The 21,161-nt window shown below is 43.7% G+C and overlaps 1 protein-coding gene across 1 annotated transcript; it reads right to left on the bottom strand.

The window, feature by feature from the left end:
• Positions 1 to 2,552: 2,552 nt before the first annotated feature.
• LOC140724650 (extracellular calcium-sensing receptor-like) lies at positions 2,553 to 19,953 on the bottom strand. Its single transcript, XM_073039074.1, has 7 exons — positions 19,751 to 19,953; positions 18,216 to 18,311; positions 9,818 to 10,109; positions 8,577 to 8,900; positions 7,122 to 7,349; positions 3,550 to 3,673; positions 2,553 to 3,460 (listed from the first exon to the last, which is right to left on the bottom strand). Exons 1-7 carry the CDS (start codon positions 19,951 to 19,953, stop codon positions 2,553 to 2,555), a joined length of 2,175 nt encoding a protein of 724 aa, XP_072895175.1.
• Positions 19,954 to 21,161: the final 1,208 nt, after the last annotated feature.

Here is a 21,161-nt window from a genome sequence, read left to right as displayed (position 1 = left end):
CCTGGATGTGGTGATAGTTGGTTGAGTTGGCAAGTTTGCAGACGATACAATGGTTGCTGGTGTTGTAGATGGTGTAGAGGATTGTCGAAGATTGCAGAGAGACATTGATAGGATGCAGAAGTGGGCTGAGAAGTGGCAGATGGAGTTCAACCCGGAGAAGTGTGTGGTGGTACACTTTGGAAGGCCAAACTCCAAGACAGAGAACAAAGTAAATGGCAGGGTACGTGGTAGTGTGCAGGAGCAGAGGGATCTGAGGGTAAATGTCCACGGATCCCTGAAAGTTGCCTCATTGGTAGATAGGGTAGTTAAAAAAAAGCTTAGGGGGTGTTAGCTTTCATAAGTCGAGGAATAGAGTTTAAGAGACGCGATTTAATGATGCAGCTCTAAAAACCTCTAGTTAGGCCACACTTTGAGTACTGTGTCGAGTTCTGGTTGCCTCGGTATAGGAAGAATGTGGAATAATTGGAAAGGGTACAGAGGAGATTTACCAGAATGCAGCCTGGTTTCGAGAGTATGGATTATGATCAGAGATTAAGGGAGCTAGGGCTTTACTCTTTGGAGAGAAGCAGGATGAGAGGAGACATGATAGAGGTATACAAGATATTAAGAGGAATAGACGGAGTGGACAGCCAGCACCTCTTCCCCAGGACACCGATGTTCAGTACAAGAGGACATGGCTTTAAGGTAAGGGGAGGGAAGTTCAAGGGGGATGTTAGAGGAATGTTTTTCACTCAGAATGGTTGTTGCATGCAATGAACTGCTTGTGTCAGTGGTGGAGGCAGATACACTAGTGAAGTGTAAGAGACTACTAGACAGGTATGTTGAGGAAATTAAGGTGGTGGGTTATATGGGAGGCAGGGTTTGAGGGTCGGCACAACATTGCCGAAGGGCCTGTAATGTTCTGTATTATTCCATGCTCTATGTTCTATCACTCAGACATATTTCAAAGCTTTACGTTTTCTCACCTTTATCACTTATATAGTTTAAGCACCAACTATTTTAAATTTTTGATTCCTGCTGTAACGCATTGATCCCCACATGCCAAAATATCGGACCCATTAACTCCAAACTCTTAATCTAAACTAACAATCCCAGCAATTCTATTCTGGTCCACCAACATCTTGTGCAATAGTGTGTTGTTACAAAGACGTATATTCTTTCAGAATGACTGTGTTTTGAAAAAAAGTCATTTAATTATTATGTATCAGGGAGCATTTCCCTGCGAACAACTGCAATAACCATACCACGACCAATGACCTTTCGTTACAGCGCACTGTAAAGATTACTAATATCCCTTGTGCAACACCTGACCATACGTCAATAGTGAAGTCTACAAGTTCATATCATCAGCTTCTTTCAGTAGTCCTTAACTGGTGGCAGTCACAAATTTAACTAACTTTTCTTTGTTTATGGCCTTAGTAACCGCTAGCACTGGCGGGCTAATCATGATGAACACTCCATTAAAGAAAATTTCCTCCTTCTATACGCAGTTTTCAACAAGTCTCCATCACCTTAAATGTAGCTTTCACATGATAAATTACTATAGTTACTGAATTTTTAGTGTTTTAATACTGTAACCACTAACACAATAGTAGACGTTAGAAATATTATTTATTCATATCCAAAGTACTGATTATGGAGACTATAAAATGTTACCAATCTAAACATAGCAATGTCTTCTTTTTCCTCTTTAAAAAGCAATAAGTCCTGGATTAGACAAAAAACGAACACTTTCCATAAATCGACGTTGACTCAACGCAACATGATTACATTGTCATCAGTAGTTTATTCATCAGTCTTCATGATATATTCCAGCATTGTCATAACTCTGCGTCGTACCAGCAAGTTACCTGTACTTTTCTTTCCTTTTGAACCTCTTTCGCTCACCAGAGGAGCCTATCTGAATCTATGTGATTTTGGAAGTCAGTTAGTAAAGTATCCACCAAATGCAAAACCATCTCTTTCAAAAATGTAGCGTTGAGACCACCAGGTCTTTGGGACTTATGTCCACCACTGCAGCATAGCTAGTACTGGACTAGTTGTTGATTGTGATATTGCTGCAATGCCTTCGATAAGAAAAGCAATATATTTGAGTGAGCTGCGTTAGGTAGGTATTTTTTTAATAACTATTTCAAAATCAGCAAATCAGAACTACCCATGACTACCTTAATTGACATGAACAACACAATTGAATAACACATTCAAACTTTTAATCGTCCGCTAATTCCAACCAGACAGATAAGACGGCTCATGTTTTGTATACATTTACGATCAGTTTTGGCGAAGGGTTAGTTTCGACCAGGCAATGTTACCGATAAATTCACTATAAATATACTGTAAATTAGACAGCACGTTGCCTCTTGATCACATTCTAATTTAAACATCTCGTGTCCTCTCGATCTAATAATCTAAACTGTTTGTAGCATATTGTAAACAACTTTTGTAACATTTGGTTTCCATTCCGACAGCCTACATGCCAAAAAGTCTAAAATCTGCATTTGATAATCGCTGATTACATACTGTTGCTACAAGATACAAAGGTTTGCTGGTAGTTAAGGGAAATTCCCTTTCGCCATCATTTGTTTCTTTGTATTAATCTCCGGTTTCAGTAAGATAATATAACATTTCGGTGCAAAAATACAGACGAGCAGACCGAAACTCGATGCCCAAATAGCGAACGCTTCTACAGCCACGGTGTACTTTCCAGGGGAACTCACATAAGCTGGAACAAATGTTATCCAAACAGCGCAGAAGATCAGCATGCTGAAGGTGATGTGCTTGGCGTCGTTAAAGCTGTCCGGGAGTTTCCGGGCAAGGAATGCAAGCACCAAACACACAACGGACAACAGAGCAATATAGGCTGACACTAAGTAAAATGCGGTCAATGAGCCCACATCACATTCCAAAATAATGATGTCTCTGTAATAACTCATGTTTTTCAAGGGATAGGGCGGTGACACTTTGAGCCAGATAACGCAAACTAAACCTTGCAAAAAGGTAATGGCGAAGACGCCCAAGCGTTGTTGCATTGGTCCGAACCAGTTCATCGCGCTACTTTTGGGTACGGTTGATTTAAAGGCAATTACGACAAGTATGGTTTTGCCCAGTACGCAGGAAATGCACAGAACGAACACAATTCTGAACGCCGTGCAGCGCACCATGCAAGACCAACCGGACGGTTTACCAATGAAGGCGAGGAGGCAAATAAAGCAAAGCAGAAGGGCGAAGAGTAGCAGGAAGCTGAGCTCGGAGTTGTTCGCTTTGACCATGGGAGTTTCTCGGTACCGATAGAAAATCGCAGCTGTGGCCAAAGTAATACACACTCCCACGAAAGTAAGGGACACTAATACAAACGCCAGACCTTCTCGAAAGGAAAGAAACTCAACTTCTTTGAGAACACACTCGGTTTTTTCCTCATTAGACCAATATTCTGGGGGGCACTTGATGCAATCCGTGGAATCTGCAAATAAATTAATCACTTAATATGAAAATATTTAAGAACACAGATCTGCGGCATTGTGAAACACTGCTATTCATCTCAGCACTTACCAGTGGTGTTGCTGAACTCACCATCAGCGCACACTGCACAGTCGAAACAACATTTGGGTTGCCCTTTCCGACTTACTTTCCTTCTTCCAGGAAGACAGTGCTCTGAGCAAATTGCTATCGGAATCTGAAGCAACAGAACGCTTCCTGATAGTATCCATTAGATCTTTAATAATACTCATTAAACATGCTGTACAGCTGACAAATTCTACTGAAACAGAGCCAGAGAAATTAATTTGAAAAGTCAATGCCCTATGAATGTTGACGCAAGTTAACCTGCGCAACTTTTTATGTGATCGATGTTTAGACACGAACGGGGGTTCTAGAAATCGTTAATTGGCAAGAGTGAAGAAAGATTGGCGTTTTAACTCATAGCAGCGAAGATAAATTATGGAGATCGAAATTATGAATGGTTCGCTCAAAGTAAGCTAATAAATATTTACATCCCAATTAACTCATTGGAACGGCGATCATATCAGCAGCGGAGATTGTGAACTACGTTTAATACTGTGTAAGTGTTTACACGTGAAATGCAAATCATTCGGGAGCCTGGCGATTTAATAGCCAGGATTTATGAGGATATTGTTCCACTCAATGTGCAGGGAAATTGTAACTAGGTGATGGAAAGGATGGGAAAAGGGGACAGCCTGCTAATACAGAACACCGTTATGGAAATGCCTTTGAGCGTCAGGTATATCGTTTTAAGCACTGAGGGTGCAGAGGAACAGCATTGAACTGGATTAAGCTGGAATTGCTGGGAATGGGAACAGTACTGAAGAGACGCAGGAAGGGGTGGTTGGCTCACACACTGAGAAAACCTGTAGAAAGTGAGAGAGTGACGATAGGGAGGTCATAGAGAAGTTCAGACCTGTGGTTTCAGGTCTGTCTATTTTAATGCAAGTTGTATTATGAACAGAGTGGATGAGCTTCGAGCTTGGATCAGTACTTGGTGCTGTGAGGTTTTAGCCATTACAGAGAATTGGATGGTTCAGGGGCAGTAATGGTTACTTTCAGTGCCAGGCTTTAGATGTTCAAATTAAATAAATCGTGAGGCATAAGAGGTGGGGGTGTGGTACGGTTGATCAGAGCTAGTGTCACGGCTGCAGAAAAGGAGGAGTTAATGGAGGGATTGCATATTGAGTCTCTGTGAGTGGAAGTTAAGAATAGGGAAAACTCAATAACTAGGCTGGGTGCTTTTATGGATCACCCAATATTAGCAGGAGCATCGAGGGGCAGATAATAAGACAGACTATGGAATGATGTATTAAATATTGGGTTGCCCTGGTGAGAGTTTTTAATTTCCCAAATATTGATTGGCTCTCAATAGAGCAAGGGGATCATATGGGGTGGAGTTTGTTAGATGCCTGCAGGAAAGTTACTTGACAAAATATTTAGATTAGCCTACAACAGGAGAGCCTGTACTTGATCTGGTATTGGGAAATGAATCTGTTCAGGTGTCAGATCTCTCAGTGGGAGAGCATTGTCAGATATTGATCACAATTCTATCTCCTTTACCGTATCATTGGAGAGAGATAGGAACCGACAGTGAAGAACGAGTTTAATTGGAAAAAAGAGGAAATATGAGGCTATCAGACAGTAACTTGGAGGCATAAATTGGGAACACTTGTTCTCAGAGAATTGTACGGCAGAAATGTAACAAATGATCAGCGAATATCAGCGTGAAGTTCTGCAGAGGTACATTCCAATGGGATAGGGAGATAATGATAGGGAAGCGGAACAGTGGTGTACAAAGGCTGCTGTAAAGCGAGTCAAAAAAAAAAGAAATAAAGCTGACGAAAGGTTCAAATACTTAATACTGTAATGATGCAGATCCAGAAGATTATCAGGCTAGCAGGAAGGATTTTATGAATGAAATTAAGAGAGACAGTAGGGTGCATGAGGAGGCCTTTGCGGATAGGAATAAGGAAAATCCCAATGCATGCTACAAGTGTGTGCAGAGAAAAAGGATAAGACGTGAGAGTAAATGACCAATCAAGTCTGACAGTGGAAAACGGTGTATGGAACCGAAGGAGATATCAGAGGTACTGAATGAATGTTTCAGGATTCACTATGGAAAAGGATGATGGCGTTGTAGGGATCATTTACAACCGACTGACAAGCTTCAGCATATAGATATTAAGAAGGAATATGCGCTTGGGCATATGGAAAGCATCGAGTTGGATAACTTGTCGGAAACATATGAGATGTACCTCAGGCTACTGTGCGAGGGGAGGGAGCAGATTGTTGAGCCTCAGGCGATGCTCTTTCAATCATCACTGGGTACAGCAGAGGTTTTGGAGTATTGGAGGGTTGCGGAGTTTGTTTCCTTGTTGAGGAAAATGGGTAAATATATCCCAGGAAATTATAGACTAGCAGGTCTTACATCATTGGTTGCTAAGTTAATGGAAAGGATGCTGAGCAGAAGGATTTATGAAAATTTGGAGAAGCAAATTCTGCCTACCTATAAGAAATATATCAAGAAGATTGAAAAGCTGTAGAGCAAATTTATCTGGATACTGCTATGAACTGAAGACTTGAGTTACAGGAAAGGTTAATCTATGTTGGGACTTTATTCACTCGTGCGTTAACGAATGTGGGGAGTTTACTTAGAGGAATACTTAATTATCCGTGTAGACCGGGTAGATGTTTCACCTTTGGGCGAGACTAGAATAGATATATGCTAAAAGTGAAAGGTGAAATATTAAAGAAGAACATGAGAGGGAATTCTATTACTCAGAGGCTTGTGAGAACCAGAAATGAACTGCCAAGGGAAGTTAAGGATATAGAATAGATTTTAAAGTTTACGATAAATTTGGATTGTTATGCAGTGCTATATTCCGGATTCAGGCCGATGGGAAGAGGCAGAGTTATAGTTTAGCTCTAATTTAATATAGTTTAAATGTTTTGTGTGTAATATAGTTTAGATGAGCTGAAGGGCCTACTTCTGTGCTGTAGTTTTCCATGATCCAACAAAGTCAATCTGGCGTTGAAACAATGTCCTCAAGAGTAGTAAATATTTTGCGAAAACAACGAAATCGAAAACATAATCATTCAAGGACGCAATGATACATGTGTAGGACACTGGGCTCTTCAGGTTTTTCCTACCATTCAGTCTGAGAGTGTCCGAACTACGCTGGCTTAAAACCCATTTTTGAGCCAACTCCCTTAACTTCTTTCAGATAGCGATCTGATTTAACTTTAAACATATCGAATAGTCTGCCTTCTACCACCCTCATGCAGAGATTTACGGAGATTCACAAACATATCAGATATAATATCTATGTACCCAGTTTGATATGATGAGCGTCTTACCTCTTGATTGCATCCCTTTGTTCTATCATCTGCAATTGATTAATCGATCTCAAATCTACCATTAGGTGCTATTTTGTTTGAACAAGTTCATCCCTCATCCTTCTAAATTTTTGAGAAAACAAATCAAACAGTGGAGATGGCAATTTATATTACATTAGGCTAGAACAGTATCAGCTGTATCTTTCTGCATTATCAGCCATTTCCCAGGCATGCACTATTTTCTAGTTTGACGACGTAAATAGATGGTAAAAGAGGGAGCATACCTTATTTCCATTCGTGTTCCACCTAATTTCCTCGACATTCAACACTAGCTCGCGCCCTTGCGGAGCTGAGCCGTCATAATAACCGACGTATACAATATCAACACTCCCTTTGAAATTCGCTTGTAAGTTCACGAATTCATATTTTGGCACAGGGTCTCCATTTTCATCAAAATATACTACTTCTCCTGTCTTTGCAGTGAAATTCACGTTCATGATGTAGTGCAGTAACTAATTGGGGGGGGGGGGTTTGGTTGTTGGAGAAGGAAGCAAGGGAGGCTATTCTTTAACCGGGTTGTGGATTACGTCTACGTAAATACAGACATACATATTTGCCATACGTAAATTAATAAATTGTGCTGCATGATAATTACCACATAAAAAAGAGATGTGTATTTGAGACTGTCGAGGGAGCGTGAAATGTGCTTAAGGAGTAATAGAGTTTATCACCAGCTACGACCGATAAATAAAACGCAGTGGATTTTCGTTCTGAGGGTAGACATGAATTCCGTTTTCGAGTCCTGTTCACCACTGCAAAGCCATACGACTGCAGCCTTGTTCGATGTCTAGTTGGGTTCTGGCCCCCTCACACCATATAATATAGAATAATTAAGTCTTCAACCAGCGACCGTACAGAGGGCAACAGAGTTCTACCAGTGACCTTGCAAATATTCAGCCTTCACCAGTACCCTACATAAACAAACCGACCATGAATTGTATTTATTTGAAGAGACTGTTCTCGTCAATTAGCTAATCCATTACCCAAGTCATGATTGGCGTGCTAAGCATTGAAGACTATTTTGTAAGAATAAGTATAGGAATGGCAAACGGAATATATCGATAAAATATGGAGGACAGTGGTTGCATACCTGAAAATTAAAAATTGAAGTGATAACTGATGGCTATCTCAATGAGGTGCTTTCTTCAGCAAAGGAATTACATGCCTACCTGCCACGGCTGAAAATTTACAATAGAAGCGCATGTATTATTCATAAAGGGTCCGTCGCCATCTGCACAGGTTAACAGATTGTGCAGTGCATGAGCGATAGAGTAGACTGCTGCATACACGTGATATGAACTTCCGTCCCCTATCGCAGAAAGGTACGCATTTTCAATTCCTTTCATCTGCTCCTTCCCTGTGCATTGCCGAACTTGACTTTCAGAGTTCTCCCAGGTTGTCCTGTTGTCTGTGGTAAAAGTGCAGGTGAATAAAGTTTCCCAAAACTCCGTTACTAAAATATTGCCAGGAAATTTAGAAGGATGGACTTTTTGAAGATAATCCTGGAGATCACTTATCTCTCTCCTCCGCGTGAACGTACCAATTGTCCCTGCAAGATAAATTACTCTTTCTTCGGGGAGGAGAAATTCTCCTGTCACCCATGCCTCACTTCCAATCCACTGTATACCGGTGACATTTTGACGCAAAATTTCGTTCAATAGAATTCGCATATCACCAACCTGAACAAAGGCTACTACTACTTTAGTGGACGCCTGTTTAATCACCTGGACAATTTTGCTGATTTTCCGTGGAGGGTCTGTCCTGTGAAATGACTCAGAGTATGCAATGCAAACACCAAACGTTTCCACATGTTGCACAAATTCTTGCATTCCGAAATGTCCATAATCAGTGTTACTTCTAATCGTTCCAATCCAAGTCCAGCCAAATGTTCTCACAAGCTCAGCCAGGATTTTGGACTGGTATTGATCACTGGGAATGGTTCTAAAAAACGTGGGATATTCGATTTTATCACTCAGGCAGGAACAGGTGGAGTAGTAACTAACCTGTGGAGAAGAAGGTAAATTGATGAATATCTTAGTCCAAATTTTGACTGCAAGTGACTGATATACCTCTAGTGCTTGTTTCTGATAATTGTACATAACTGTAAAATTGAATAAGAAACACGAAGAATATACAACATGTTACCTGCATAATTTACAGCGTTCCATTAATGATTTATTTATTACTCTTTTAATAAAACTCTGGTTTGGCACTTTAGGATCACGGTTGTCATTTATGGTCCGTCGATTGCAGTGATTTTAGAGCAGGTTCAGGCAAGGATGATATGTTACTGCCTGCATTGGAGGGTAGGTGTTGTAAGGAAAGTGTTGATTTTTTTTTTCACTTCCAATTGTTTAAATGTCTCATATCATTGTGCAGGCATTTAAGGTGCGAGATGGGAAAGATCAAAGGAGATATACCCGACTGTTTTTTTTCACACAGTGTTCCATGCCTGGAATGTGCTGCCTGGTTTGTCGAAGGATTTAAATACGAGAGAGGCATTTGAGAGTCTTTTAGGTGGATTCTTAAATGTGTAGTGAATGGAGGGACATGCGTATTCTGTAGATGAAAGAGACCAGTTTAGGTCATTACTTAATTAATAGTTTAACTATACCAGCTCAACATATCAGCCGAATGGAATATTCCAGGAAGTACTGCTCTATGTTTTCATTTAGCAAAAACTAACAAGGATGCGTTGACCGGTGTACAGTTTATCAGCATGCAGGAACACAGCCACTTTCCGGCATATTTTAGTGACTATAAAATCTCCAGGTATTAAGTACATTTTTGCTCTGTTTATGTCCTAAGTTGAGACAACTTAGAACTGAAGTTTGAACTCAAGCCTGACCTGGGATCATATGTTTGCATGGGTGATTATCAGTTGAGGGAGCCGTGATACGAAAAATGTTTGAAACTTTACCAGTGGAATACCAAAGGAACCGATTGTCCTGGCGGTTACGATGGAATTTTTAGATAGTTGGCAGCCAACAATGGAGGCAGCTTTGGAGGAACCACTATATTTGGGGTATTCAATTGATTTGTCTTCTCCGTTGATCAAAGCGAGTGCTGCTTTCGAGGCGATCTCGGTGGACGAACAGTCATCGTAGATCTGATAGCCAAGTGTGATTCCCGGGAGTAGATTATCATTTTGGTTTATTTCTTCAATAGCGAAGATCATTGTTTGCGCCAGTCGAAAATTTGCTAACCAAAAACTGTAGGATAATTGCAAGAGGAGGTGGTAAATGTCTTAAGCTTCCCACTTAAATCAGAAAATGACATTAAAGAATTTAGAATCTTGAAATATTTAAACTGTAACTATTTTCTTGATAACGACAAACAGTGTTCACAGTACTGATGTCCACTTCAGATGCACACTGATTGCTGGTAATTTCACCAGATTAATTGACCATAAACGCTCTATTTTACAGAAAACAGGATTCAAGGGATGTTATAGGAAAGCTCTCGAAGTGACACATATTTTTTAGAGTACGTATTGTCCTAGACCTCTAGTATGAGTGTAACAAGGACATTCAACACAGGTAAACAGCTGGACTCACTGGGCATGTTAGGCTGTATCTAGGGAAAAGATATGGAGACTTTCTGTGTCCATGCAAAACCCTTAGTCAGGACTGGACAGGAAAGGGATGTGTTTAACATGTTGGCTGAACAGGGGAGCAGAGAAATATCGAGTTCTGATAAAGGGTCTCGGCCCAACGATCACCTGTATATGTTGCCATGCATTTTGGGTCAGCCGCTGTTTCCCTCCACTACTTTGTGTGTGTTGTTCAAGAAATCCAGCAACTGCAATGCACCTTGTGTCTTTGTAGCGAGGACGCAGTGTGCTCAGGTGATTAGAGTTTCTGTAGTCGCCTTGCATTAGTCATTTGATTTATAGACTGGTATAGCACATTACAGGCCCTTCGGCCCACAGGGTTGTGCCGACTCTCAAACCTGCCTCCCATATAATCGCTCAACTTAATTTCCTACATATACCTGTCTAGTAGTCTCTTAAGCTTCACTAGTGTATTTGCCTCCACCACTGATTTAGGCAGTGCATTCCACACACTAACCACTCTCTGAGTGAAAAACCTTCCTCTAATAACTCCCTTGAACTTCCCTCCCCTTACCTTAAAACCAAGTCCTCTTGTACTGAGCAGTGGTGCCCTAGGGAAGAGGCGCTGGCTGTCCCATCTGTCTAGTCCTCTTAATATTTTATAGACCTCTATCATGTCTTCCCTCATCCTCCTTCTCTCCAAAGAGTAAAGCCTCTCTCCCTTAATCTCTGATCATAATCCATACTCTCTAAACCAGGCTGCATCCTGGTAAATCTCCTCTGTACCCTTTGCAATGCTTCCACATCCTTCCCATAGTGAGGCGACCAGAACTGGACACAGTACTCTAAGTGTAGCCTAACCAGACTTTTACAGAGCTGCATTATTAAATCGCGTCTCTTAAACTCTATCCCTCGACTTATGAAAGCTAGCACCCCATAAGCTTTCTTAAATACCCTACCTACCTGTGAGTCAACTTTCAGGGATCTGTGGACATCTACCCCCAGATCCCTCTGCTCCCCCACACTCTCAAGTATTCTGCCATTTACTTTGTACTCTGCCTTGGAGTTTATCCATCCAAAGTGTACCACCGACCCTCCTGCCGCCACATCCAGGTCGTTAATAAAAATCACGAAAAGTTGAGGTCACTGAGCAGATCCTTGGCACTAGGCACAACCCTCCAAGCTGCACGTACTCCCTCTACCACGACCCTCTGCTTTCTACAGGCAAGCCGATTCTGAATCCAGCTGGCCAAACTTCCCTGGATCCTATGCCTTCTGACTTTCTGTATAAGCCTGTAGAAGTTCTGTGGGGAACCTAGTCAAATGCCTTACTAAAATTCACGTAGATCACAACCACTGCGCAACAGCCATCTATATGCCAGGTCACTTCCTTAAAGAACTCTATCAGGCTTGTGAGACACGATCTGCCCTTCACAAAGCCATTCTGACTGTACCTGAGCAGACCATGATTCTCTAAATGCCCGTAGATCCTATCTCTAAGAATTTTATCAACAGCTTTCCCAACACAGATGTAAGGCTCACTGTTCTATAATTACCTGGACTATCCCTACTACCTTTTTTGAACAGGGGGACAATATTCTACTCCAGCAAATCCTTCGGTACCATTCCCGTGGACAACGAGGACATAAAGGTCCTAGCCAGATGCTCAGCAATCTCTTTCATCGCCCGGTGGAGCAGCCTGGGGAATATTCCGTCAGGACCCGGGGACTTATCCGTCCAAATGTATTTTAACAAATCCAACACCTCCTCTCCCCTAATATCAACATGCTCCAGAACATCAACCACTCTTACATTGTCGTCGCTCACTTCCACAGCCTCCAGGTACATCTTCCCACTTTTATCTCTAATCGCTCCTACCTTCACTCCTGTCATACTTTTGTTCTTCACATAATTGAAGAATGCCTTGGTGTTTTCCTTTACCCTACTCGTCAGGGCCTTCTCATGCCCCCTTCTCGCTCTTCCCAGCCCCTCCTTAAGCTCCTTTCTTGCTGGCCTATATCCCTCAGTAGACCAATCTGATCGTTGCTTCCTAAACCTCATGTATGCTGCCATCTTCCAACTGACTAGATTTTCCACCTCACATGTCAGCCATGGTTACTCACCGAGACAAATTTATCCCTAACAGCCTGCAAAAGATCCTTAAACATCGACCACATCTTCATCGTACATTTCCTTGCAAAAATATCATCCCAATTCACACCCGCGTGTTCTAGCCTTATAGACTCATAGTTTCCCATCCCAATTAAAAATAAAATGATTGTCCTCCCTGATTCTATCCTTTTCCTTGATAATGTCAAAGGCCAGGGAGCGGTGATCACTGTCCCCCAGATGCACACCCACTGACAGATCTGTGACCTGACCGGGTCCGGTACCTAATACTAAATCTAGTATGGCATTCCCTCTAATCGGCCTGTCAACATACTGTGACAGGAATCCATCCTGCACCGACTTAACAAACTCTGCTCCAATTAAACACTTGGAACTAATCAACTGCCAACCAATATTAGGGAAGTTAAAGTCACCGATGATATCAACCCTGTTATTTTTGCACCTTACCAAAATCTGCCTCCCAATTTGCTCCTCGGTATCTCTGCTGCTACCAGGGGGGCTATAGAATACCCCCAGTAGAGTAACTGTTCCCTTCCTGTTCCTGAATTTCACCCATACTGACTCAAAAGAGGATCCTGCTACTTTACCCAACCTTTCTGTGTCACAAGGGGACATGAGACTGGACCCAAATGCAGGACGTAGGCACTGAAGTACTAGGAGCAGGATAAATACAAATAAAGGATAGAACAAGGTGGGGAGACCGTGGCGAGCGTGATGGACGTACCGTTCAAAGGTGATCCTGGGGTTCAGAGATAGGTCAGGCAGGACATGATTTCGGAATTCATGGCAGGGCAGGATCCTGGAGTTCAGGGTAAGGCACTATATTGGAGTTCATGGCAAGGCAGGATATTGGCTAGGCTAGAGGTAGGTCTTTGGGACAAGGAATGCTGGGAGGATAGTCCTCTGGGCAGGGCCCGGCCTCCCAGGCAGGAACACAGGGGCCTGGTCAGGTCGTGGGGCACATGGGCAGGACGCGGGGAACAACCCGTCGGAAGCTAGGGGTAGGAAGGTGTCAGAGTCTCCCGTCGGGCAACGGCAGTCCGGCCGGACTTACCGGACGGTGGCAAGGAATAGGAAGTGGCAGATTCCCCCGGCTGGCAACGGCAGTCCGGCCTGCTTACCCGACAGAGGCAAGGAATAGGAAGGGAGTTCGGTTCAGGGTGCCTCCGGGACAGACTCACAGAACTAGTTGATTAGCGGTGGCTACTCCAAGCCGGGGCGAACAGGACGAACACAACGAAACCGGGCGAAAAGCGTAAGCAGGGCAAACATGATGAACAGTTCAGAACAGGTTAAATAGGGTGACCAGCGCAAACAGGACGACCAGGTCGAAATAGGATAAATAGGGCGACCAGCGCAAACAGGCCGACAAGGTCGGAATGGCATAGACAGGCCAACAGCGCGACAGCGCGAACCAGGCATACCGGACGGAACAGCGGGACCAGGGATACAAGACAAATGGGGGAACAAGACGAACAGGACAAAACAAGACAACCCCCCCCCCCCCGCACCCCAACTGGACCCAGTCTCAGAGTCCCTTATATACACCCGCCAGCCGATAAGCATTAGGTGTGCCTCCATGAGTCCAGATGATCCTATTTGGGCTTAAGGGTAAAAGGAGGTACGGCTACAAGATCCGATGTCCGGAGTCCGCGGACCGGATGAAGACCCGGAATGCAGTCTCTGGACGGGACCATAAAAGTACCCCCCAAACCCCGTCAAAGGTAGCTTCCAGGCGACCAAGGAGGGTCTCTAGAGCTAGAGAAGATACGGGTGGGTGGAGGGGGGGGAAATGTTCAGACAAGACGGGACCCCAGGCTGACGGGGATAGACTCCAGTGCCTGCGTTGCTGGATCATTGCTGGGGGAGACGTTCTGTCACAAGGGGACATGAGACTGGACGCAAATGCAGGACGCAGGCACTGAAGTTCTAGGGACAGGACAGGAACAACTAAAGGATATAACAAGATGGGGAGACCGTGTCGTGCGTGAGTGACGTGGCGTTAAAAGTTGATCCTGGGGTCCAGAGATAGGTCAGGCATGGCAGGATCCTGGAGTTTATGACAGGGCAGGTTACTAGAGTTCATGGCAGGACAGGTTACTCGGGTTCATGGCAGGGCTGGTTACTGGAGTTCATGGCAAGGCAGGATACTGGAGTTCATGGCAGGACAGGTTACTCGGGTTCATGGCAGGACAGGTTACTCGGGTTCATGGCAGGGCTGGTTACTGGGGTTCATGGCAGGGCTGGTTACTGGAGTTCATGGCAGGGCTGGTTACTGGAGTTCATGGCAGGACAGGTTACTCGGGTTCATGGCAGGGCAGGTTACTGGGGTTCATGGCAGGGCTGGTTACTGGAGTTCATGGCAGGGCTGGTTACTGGAGTTCATGGCAGGGCAGGATACTGGAGTTCATGGCAAGGCAGGTTACTGGGGTTCATGGCAGGGCAGGTTACTGGAGTTTATGGCAAGGCAGGTTACTGGGGTTCATGGCAGGGCAAGTTACTGGGGTTCATGGCAGGGCAGGTTACTGGGGTTCATGGCAGGGCTTGTTACTGGGGTTCATGGCAGGGCTTGTTACTGGGGTTCATGACAGGGCAGGTTACTGGGGTTCATGACAGGACAGGTTACTGGGTTTCATGGCAGGGCAGGTTACTGGAGTTCATGGCAGGGCAGGTTACTGGAGTTCATGGCAGGGCAGGTTACTAGGGTTCATGGCAAGGCAGGATACTGGGGTTCATGGCAGGGCTGGTTACTGGAGTTCATGGCAGGGCAGGTCACTGGAATTCATGGCAAGGCAGGTTACTGGGGTTCATGGCAGGGCAGGTTACTGGAGTTCATGGCAAGACAGGTTACTGGGGTTCATGTCAAGACAGGTTACTGGGGCTCATGGCAGGGCAAGTTACTGGGGTTCATGGCAGGGCAAGTTACTGGGGTTCATGGCAGGGCAAGTTACTGGGGTTCATGGCAGGGCAGGTTACTGGGGTTCATGACAGGGCAGGTTACTGGGGCTCATGGCAGGGCAGGTTACTGAGGTTCATGGCAAGGCAGGTTACTGGAGTTCATGGCAAGGCAGGATCTTGCTTACGCTAGAGGATGGTTCTATGGGACAAGGAATGCTGGGAGGATAGCCCCCTGGGCGGGCCGCAAAACTCCTAGGCAGGACCCAGCCTCCCAGGCAGGAACACAGGGGCCTGGGCAGGCTGCAGGGGACAACCCGTCGGAAGCGAGGGGTGGAAAGAGTCAGACTCCCCTGCTGGGAAACGGCAGTCCGGGCGGGCTTACCCGACGGAGGAAAGGAATAGGAGGGGAGCTCGGTTCAGGGTGACTCCGAGAATGACTCACATAACTAGCTGATTAGCGCTGGGTACTCCAAGCCGGGGCGAACTGGACGAACAGAGTGAAACCGGGCGAACATCGCAAACAGTGCAAGCAAGACGACCAGGTCGGAACGTGATGGACAGGCGAACAGCGCGACAGCGCAGTACAGGCGAACCGGCCGAAACTGCTGGATCAGCGCATATAAGACAAACAGGGGAACAGGACAAGCCCCCCAACTCGACTCAGTCTCAGAGCCCCTTACATACCTACCAGCCGATAGACATCAGCTGTGCCTCCTTGAGTTCAGATGATACTATTTGGGCTTAAGTGTGAACGGAGGGTCGGCTACAAGACCCGGAGTCCTGAATCCGCGGACCGGATCAAGACCCGGAATGCTAGATCCGGACCGGACCAGAACATTCTGTAGCTGTAATAGTATCCCTGACCAGTAATGCCAACCCTCCTCCCCTCCCCCACCCCTCTTTATCCCTTTTGAGGCATTGAAATCCAGGAATATTGAGAATCCATTCCTATCCTGGTGCCAGACAATTCTCTGTTATGACCACTACGTCATTATTCCATGTATGTATCCAAGCTGTCAGTTCATCAGTTTTGCTCTTGATGCTTCTTGCATTGAAGTACACACACTTTAGTCCTTCTAGCTTACTACCTTTTACACCCTTTATTTTGCTTATCTTGCCTCAAAGCCTCTCTACATGTTAGATCTGGCTTTACTCCATGCACTTCTTTCACTGCTCTATCACTCCGGGTCCCATCCCCCTTGCACAATAGTTTAAACCCTCCCGAAACATGCTAGCGAACCTACCTGCAAGGATATTTCTTCCCCTAGAGTTCGGATGCAACCCATCCAATCTGTAAACGTCCCACCTTACCCAGAAAAGATCCCAATGATCCAAAAATCTAAAACCCTGCCCCCTGCACCAAATTCTCAGTCACGCATTCAAATGCTATCTCATCCACTTCTTACCGTCACTATCACGCAGCACTGGCAGCAATCCTGAGAACGCCACCCTTGAGATCATGTTCTTCAGCCTTCTACCTAGTTCCCGAAACTCACACTTCATGACCTCATCCCTCTTCCTGCCTATGTCAATGATAACAACATGTATCACGACTTCTAGCTGCTTTCTCTTTCGTACCAGGATGTAATGCACCCGGTCAGAGACATCCCGGACCCTGACACCCGGGAGGCAACAAACCTTGCGGGTGTCCTTACACTTCCACAATATCTCCCGTCTGCTCCCTTGACTATAGAGTCTGCAATGACGACAGCTCTCCGCTTCTCCGTCCCATCCTTCAGCACCACAGGGTCAGACTCAGTTCCAGAGGCCTTGCCACCGGGGCTCACAGCTGGTCGGTCGTCCTCACAATAGTATCCAGGGCGGTAAATTTATTATTCAGAGGAATGCCTAGACGTATGCTCTGCACTACCTGTCTACTCACCTTCTCTTTCCCCCCTCCGACTGTCACCCAACCACCTGCTTCCGGCAGCCTAGGTGTGACTACCTCCCTGTAGCTCTCATCTATGACTGCCTCATTTTCCCTTACGAGTCCATGGTCATCCAGCTGCTGTTCCAGATTCCTCACACCATCTTTCAGATCCCCCAGCCGCATGCACTTCTGGCAGATGTGACTCTGCGGGAGAGGAGAGTTCCCCCAAGACTGCCATCTCACAGGAGAGACACATTACCGTCTCAGGAGGCATTGTAAAGACTAACTGGGAACAAACTCGTCCTCCGCCTCTTCTGTCGAAGCCTCTCGAGTCAAAGCCTCAAACCTCCGCTCCTTCACTGGCCCACTCACTCACTGGCCGCTTTCCTCAGAGCTATCTATATTATGGAGAATATAGAGAATTATAGAGAACTATCTAAAATATTCTGTGAGGTGTTGTATTCCGGTTTCGTTGACTAGAGATATCATGGACACAAACTCTAGCAAGTGAAAGTGGTGGTGTTGAGTTGCAATAAATGTTAACTTTGAAAAAAGACAGAGATGCAGGAAATCCTGAGTAACTCACAAAAAAATGCTCGAGGAACTCATGAAATTGTCGAGGTTTCAGGCAGAGAACACTCATCAAGACTCATCCTGAAACAAATGTCCTCAGTATCTCCAGTAATTTTGGTCAATAACATGAACTGCATCAAAACTAGGTGTTATCAATTAAATTTAAATACAAATGGAAAATAGAACATTTTACCATAGTTCGTCGAGCTGTTGTGCTAAACTAATTCATGTCTTACTAAACTATCACTCCATTCTCCGCATATTCATGAAACATTATTGAAATCACTCCCCTACGTCATCACTTTAGGAAGCATCAGTGCACTGTCCCAAACCTGGAAATCAATGGCCAGTCGATAGAGGGTGTTAGAGAATCCAAATACTTCGGCACAACTGGAGATAACAAAATCACACCGAAGACAAAAGGTGGCTTGACATTCTCCAGTGCCAGAAACAACTATTTTCCTTTTGGAAAATGGGAGAACTTCATATACAGCCATCAGTTTTGCAGACATTTTATAAATGCTTAATTGGATCAGCATTAAGCTAGAGAATCACGGCATGGTTTGGAGAAAGGAGCACTATCAACCTTAGCCCACTCAATAGAATTGTCAAAATAAGTAATAAAATTATTAACCAGGACCTACAATCAATTAGCAACATCCTCAAGAGACGTACAGTAAAGGAGGGTCTCCAAATTGTAGAGAAATTACACATACAGTTCATACATAGTGCAGTCTCATGCCATCTGGATGCCACTGCAGGCCCCTGCCCATCAGCAACAGAACAGCCTTATCCAGTTTTGTGTCTTCCTCCATTCGACTCCTGAATACTGAATTCTGAATATATAGTATGGATTTCACCCTTGACAGTACAAACAGCTAGTTTTATTATGTGTTGTTTTTTTAAATACAAAGGTAATTTTTAGTACTTATTATCTATTGCGAGCGTTTTATAATTGACTATATGTAGTCTGCTGTATCTTGAGTTCTGTGATGTTGTACTTGTCACTGCTCAAACAAACCTGCTCATGGAAAATAAAGTATCTTGAAAGGGATTGAACATAGCTACTTTTTTTTTAATATGAGCAAGAGCTATATGGTTCCATTGAAAGGTCAAAACCGAAAACGTCGATTACTCATTTTCTTCCACAGATTCTTCCTGACCCACCAATTTCCTCCAGAAAATAGTGTTTATATTCTCTATTCTCTTTCTAGCATTCAATTACCAGCAGCTTTTATGTCTCTACTGATTATATCCCTAAATAACCAGGCATACAATGTGCAGAATCACAGTAGAAAATCATTGTCAAGTGAAAAACGGAGCATGTATAATACTTGGATATGGCACATGACTGAATGTCCATTTTTATCTGACGACAAAATTCCAAACAAGGCGTTACCGTGCCTGCTTTACTGCCATCATCAGCAATAGCGTACCGCGAACAGAAATAAAACAAAAATCTTAGTGCATTTATTCTATTATTTTTAAGACAGAGAATAAACAACATAAGACTACTATTCTATTAAAGCCACACCCTTCGTCCCACGGTGGTTTCTGTTAAATTGCAAAGGGAAACTCAGGTGTTAAATAAAAAATATCTAAGCATATAAAGGCACAACATATTTTTATGAAAGTTAATTCAATATTTCACACTGGTACATTAAGTTAAATTTATTATAAAACCATGTCGTGTCCTTAGAAACACAAGACATTGATTTAATTATGTATTTTAAGTGAATATTAGCTCTAGAATTGAACAATCTAATGAATTGGTAAGAGCAAAATCCCCTCAGAGTGCAGTATTAACAGAACAGAAAGGGTAACCTCACCTTTTGCATATAGCGTTTTTCGGTGTAAAGTTAAATGAATGGAAGTCATGATTTAGATCCAAATGCATAGTGAATATTCCGCCAAGGATAATATCTCCATCTTTGGACAAATCAGGTAAATCGTCCTTTGTTCGCCGTTGGCAGAGGATTCCATGCGTTTCTGGTGAAGCGGCAAGCAACAGCAAAGCCAGAAATAGAGACATTGCTGAGTTGCAGATATTTTTTACAATTCCAGGGAAGAACATTTATATTGTCTCATTGTAGACCTGCAGATGTCTCAAAGCGAATTCAAACAGTTATAAAAATAGCATTCTATAATCTCCGATGATGACATGGCACTCGAGGGGCTCATGTATAGATGGAAGTAGATATGGTTAACAGCTGGGGAATTACATCGAATAATTGTTGGAAATTCTGCACTCCCTGTAGATGGTAAAGACTTTCCAAATAATAACTAGGAACCTCGAGTGTTTAAATGTTTCAAACTACTACACCTGATAGTAGTTCAATCTTTTGTCACCTGGCCTCCTCAAGAGTAGTTTAAAAATATAGGTGGAATAATAAGTACATAGAACAATTTAAGTTGTATATTTCACAAATGGACAGGCTGAGATTGAAATTAATATCTGTTTGTCATAGACAGTCTTTGCCCCCATATACAATCAATAAACATTCCAGCATCTGTTGTCCCTTGCATTACTAACAGAATCTAGATATCCTGAATTTAAACAGAACAAGCATTTTGGAAGAACTGAATATTTCAGATGATTAGACCGCTGGAGGAACTAGAGCGTAGATCTGACACGGAGCAAAAATAGTATTCTAGACACCTCCTCGATAATTCGCAACACTGGTGCGAACATGGCTGTGTATTCGGCCTCTTACTTTACTTGTAGAATCATAGAACATTATAGCACAAAATCAGGCGTTTGGAAGCACCTAGTCTGTGCCCAACAAGCAATATGCCTATTATCATCGACCCTATACACTTTTAACTCAGTATTCCCAGCTCCTGTCTCAAATTATTGATTGATGAAGGCCCGTGTGCTGAAAACTTTCTTGAAGATCCTGCCTACCTGTGAAGGTACTTTCAAGAAAAATGACTTTGTATACCCAGCTTCATCTGTTCTGGTTATTCTTCCCAAATTGTAAAACCTCACATTGTCTGCATTAAATGCCATCTATCATTTTCAGCACATTTTTTTTCAGCTGGTTAAAAACAAGTTGCAAGCTTTTCTAGTCTCATCGCTGTCGATTATACTCCAGTTATAGTGTCATGTGCGAATTTCCGAATCCTGCTTACTGAATCATCATCTAGACCGTGGATACAGATAACAAGAATGCAAACATACCAGTCTCTACGGCACAAAACTAGTCATAGGCCTCCAGTCAGAAAGCCAGGCTTCTAATC

This window comes from Hemitrygon akajei, chromosome 3 (genome assembly GCF_048418815.1).
Source record: "Hemitrygon akajei chromosome 3, sHemAka1.3, whole genome shotgun sequence".
Taxonomy (NCBI): Eukaryota; Metazoa; Chordata; class Chondrichthyes; order Myliobatiformes; family Dasyatidae; genus Hemitrygon; species Hemitrygon akajei.
Note: the sequence above shows the minus strand (reverse complement) of the source record. Positions and strands in the feature narration are given on the sequence as shown.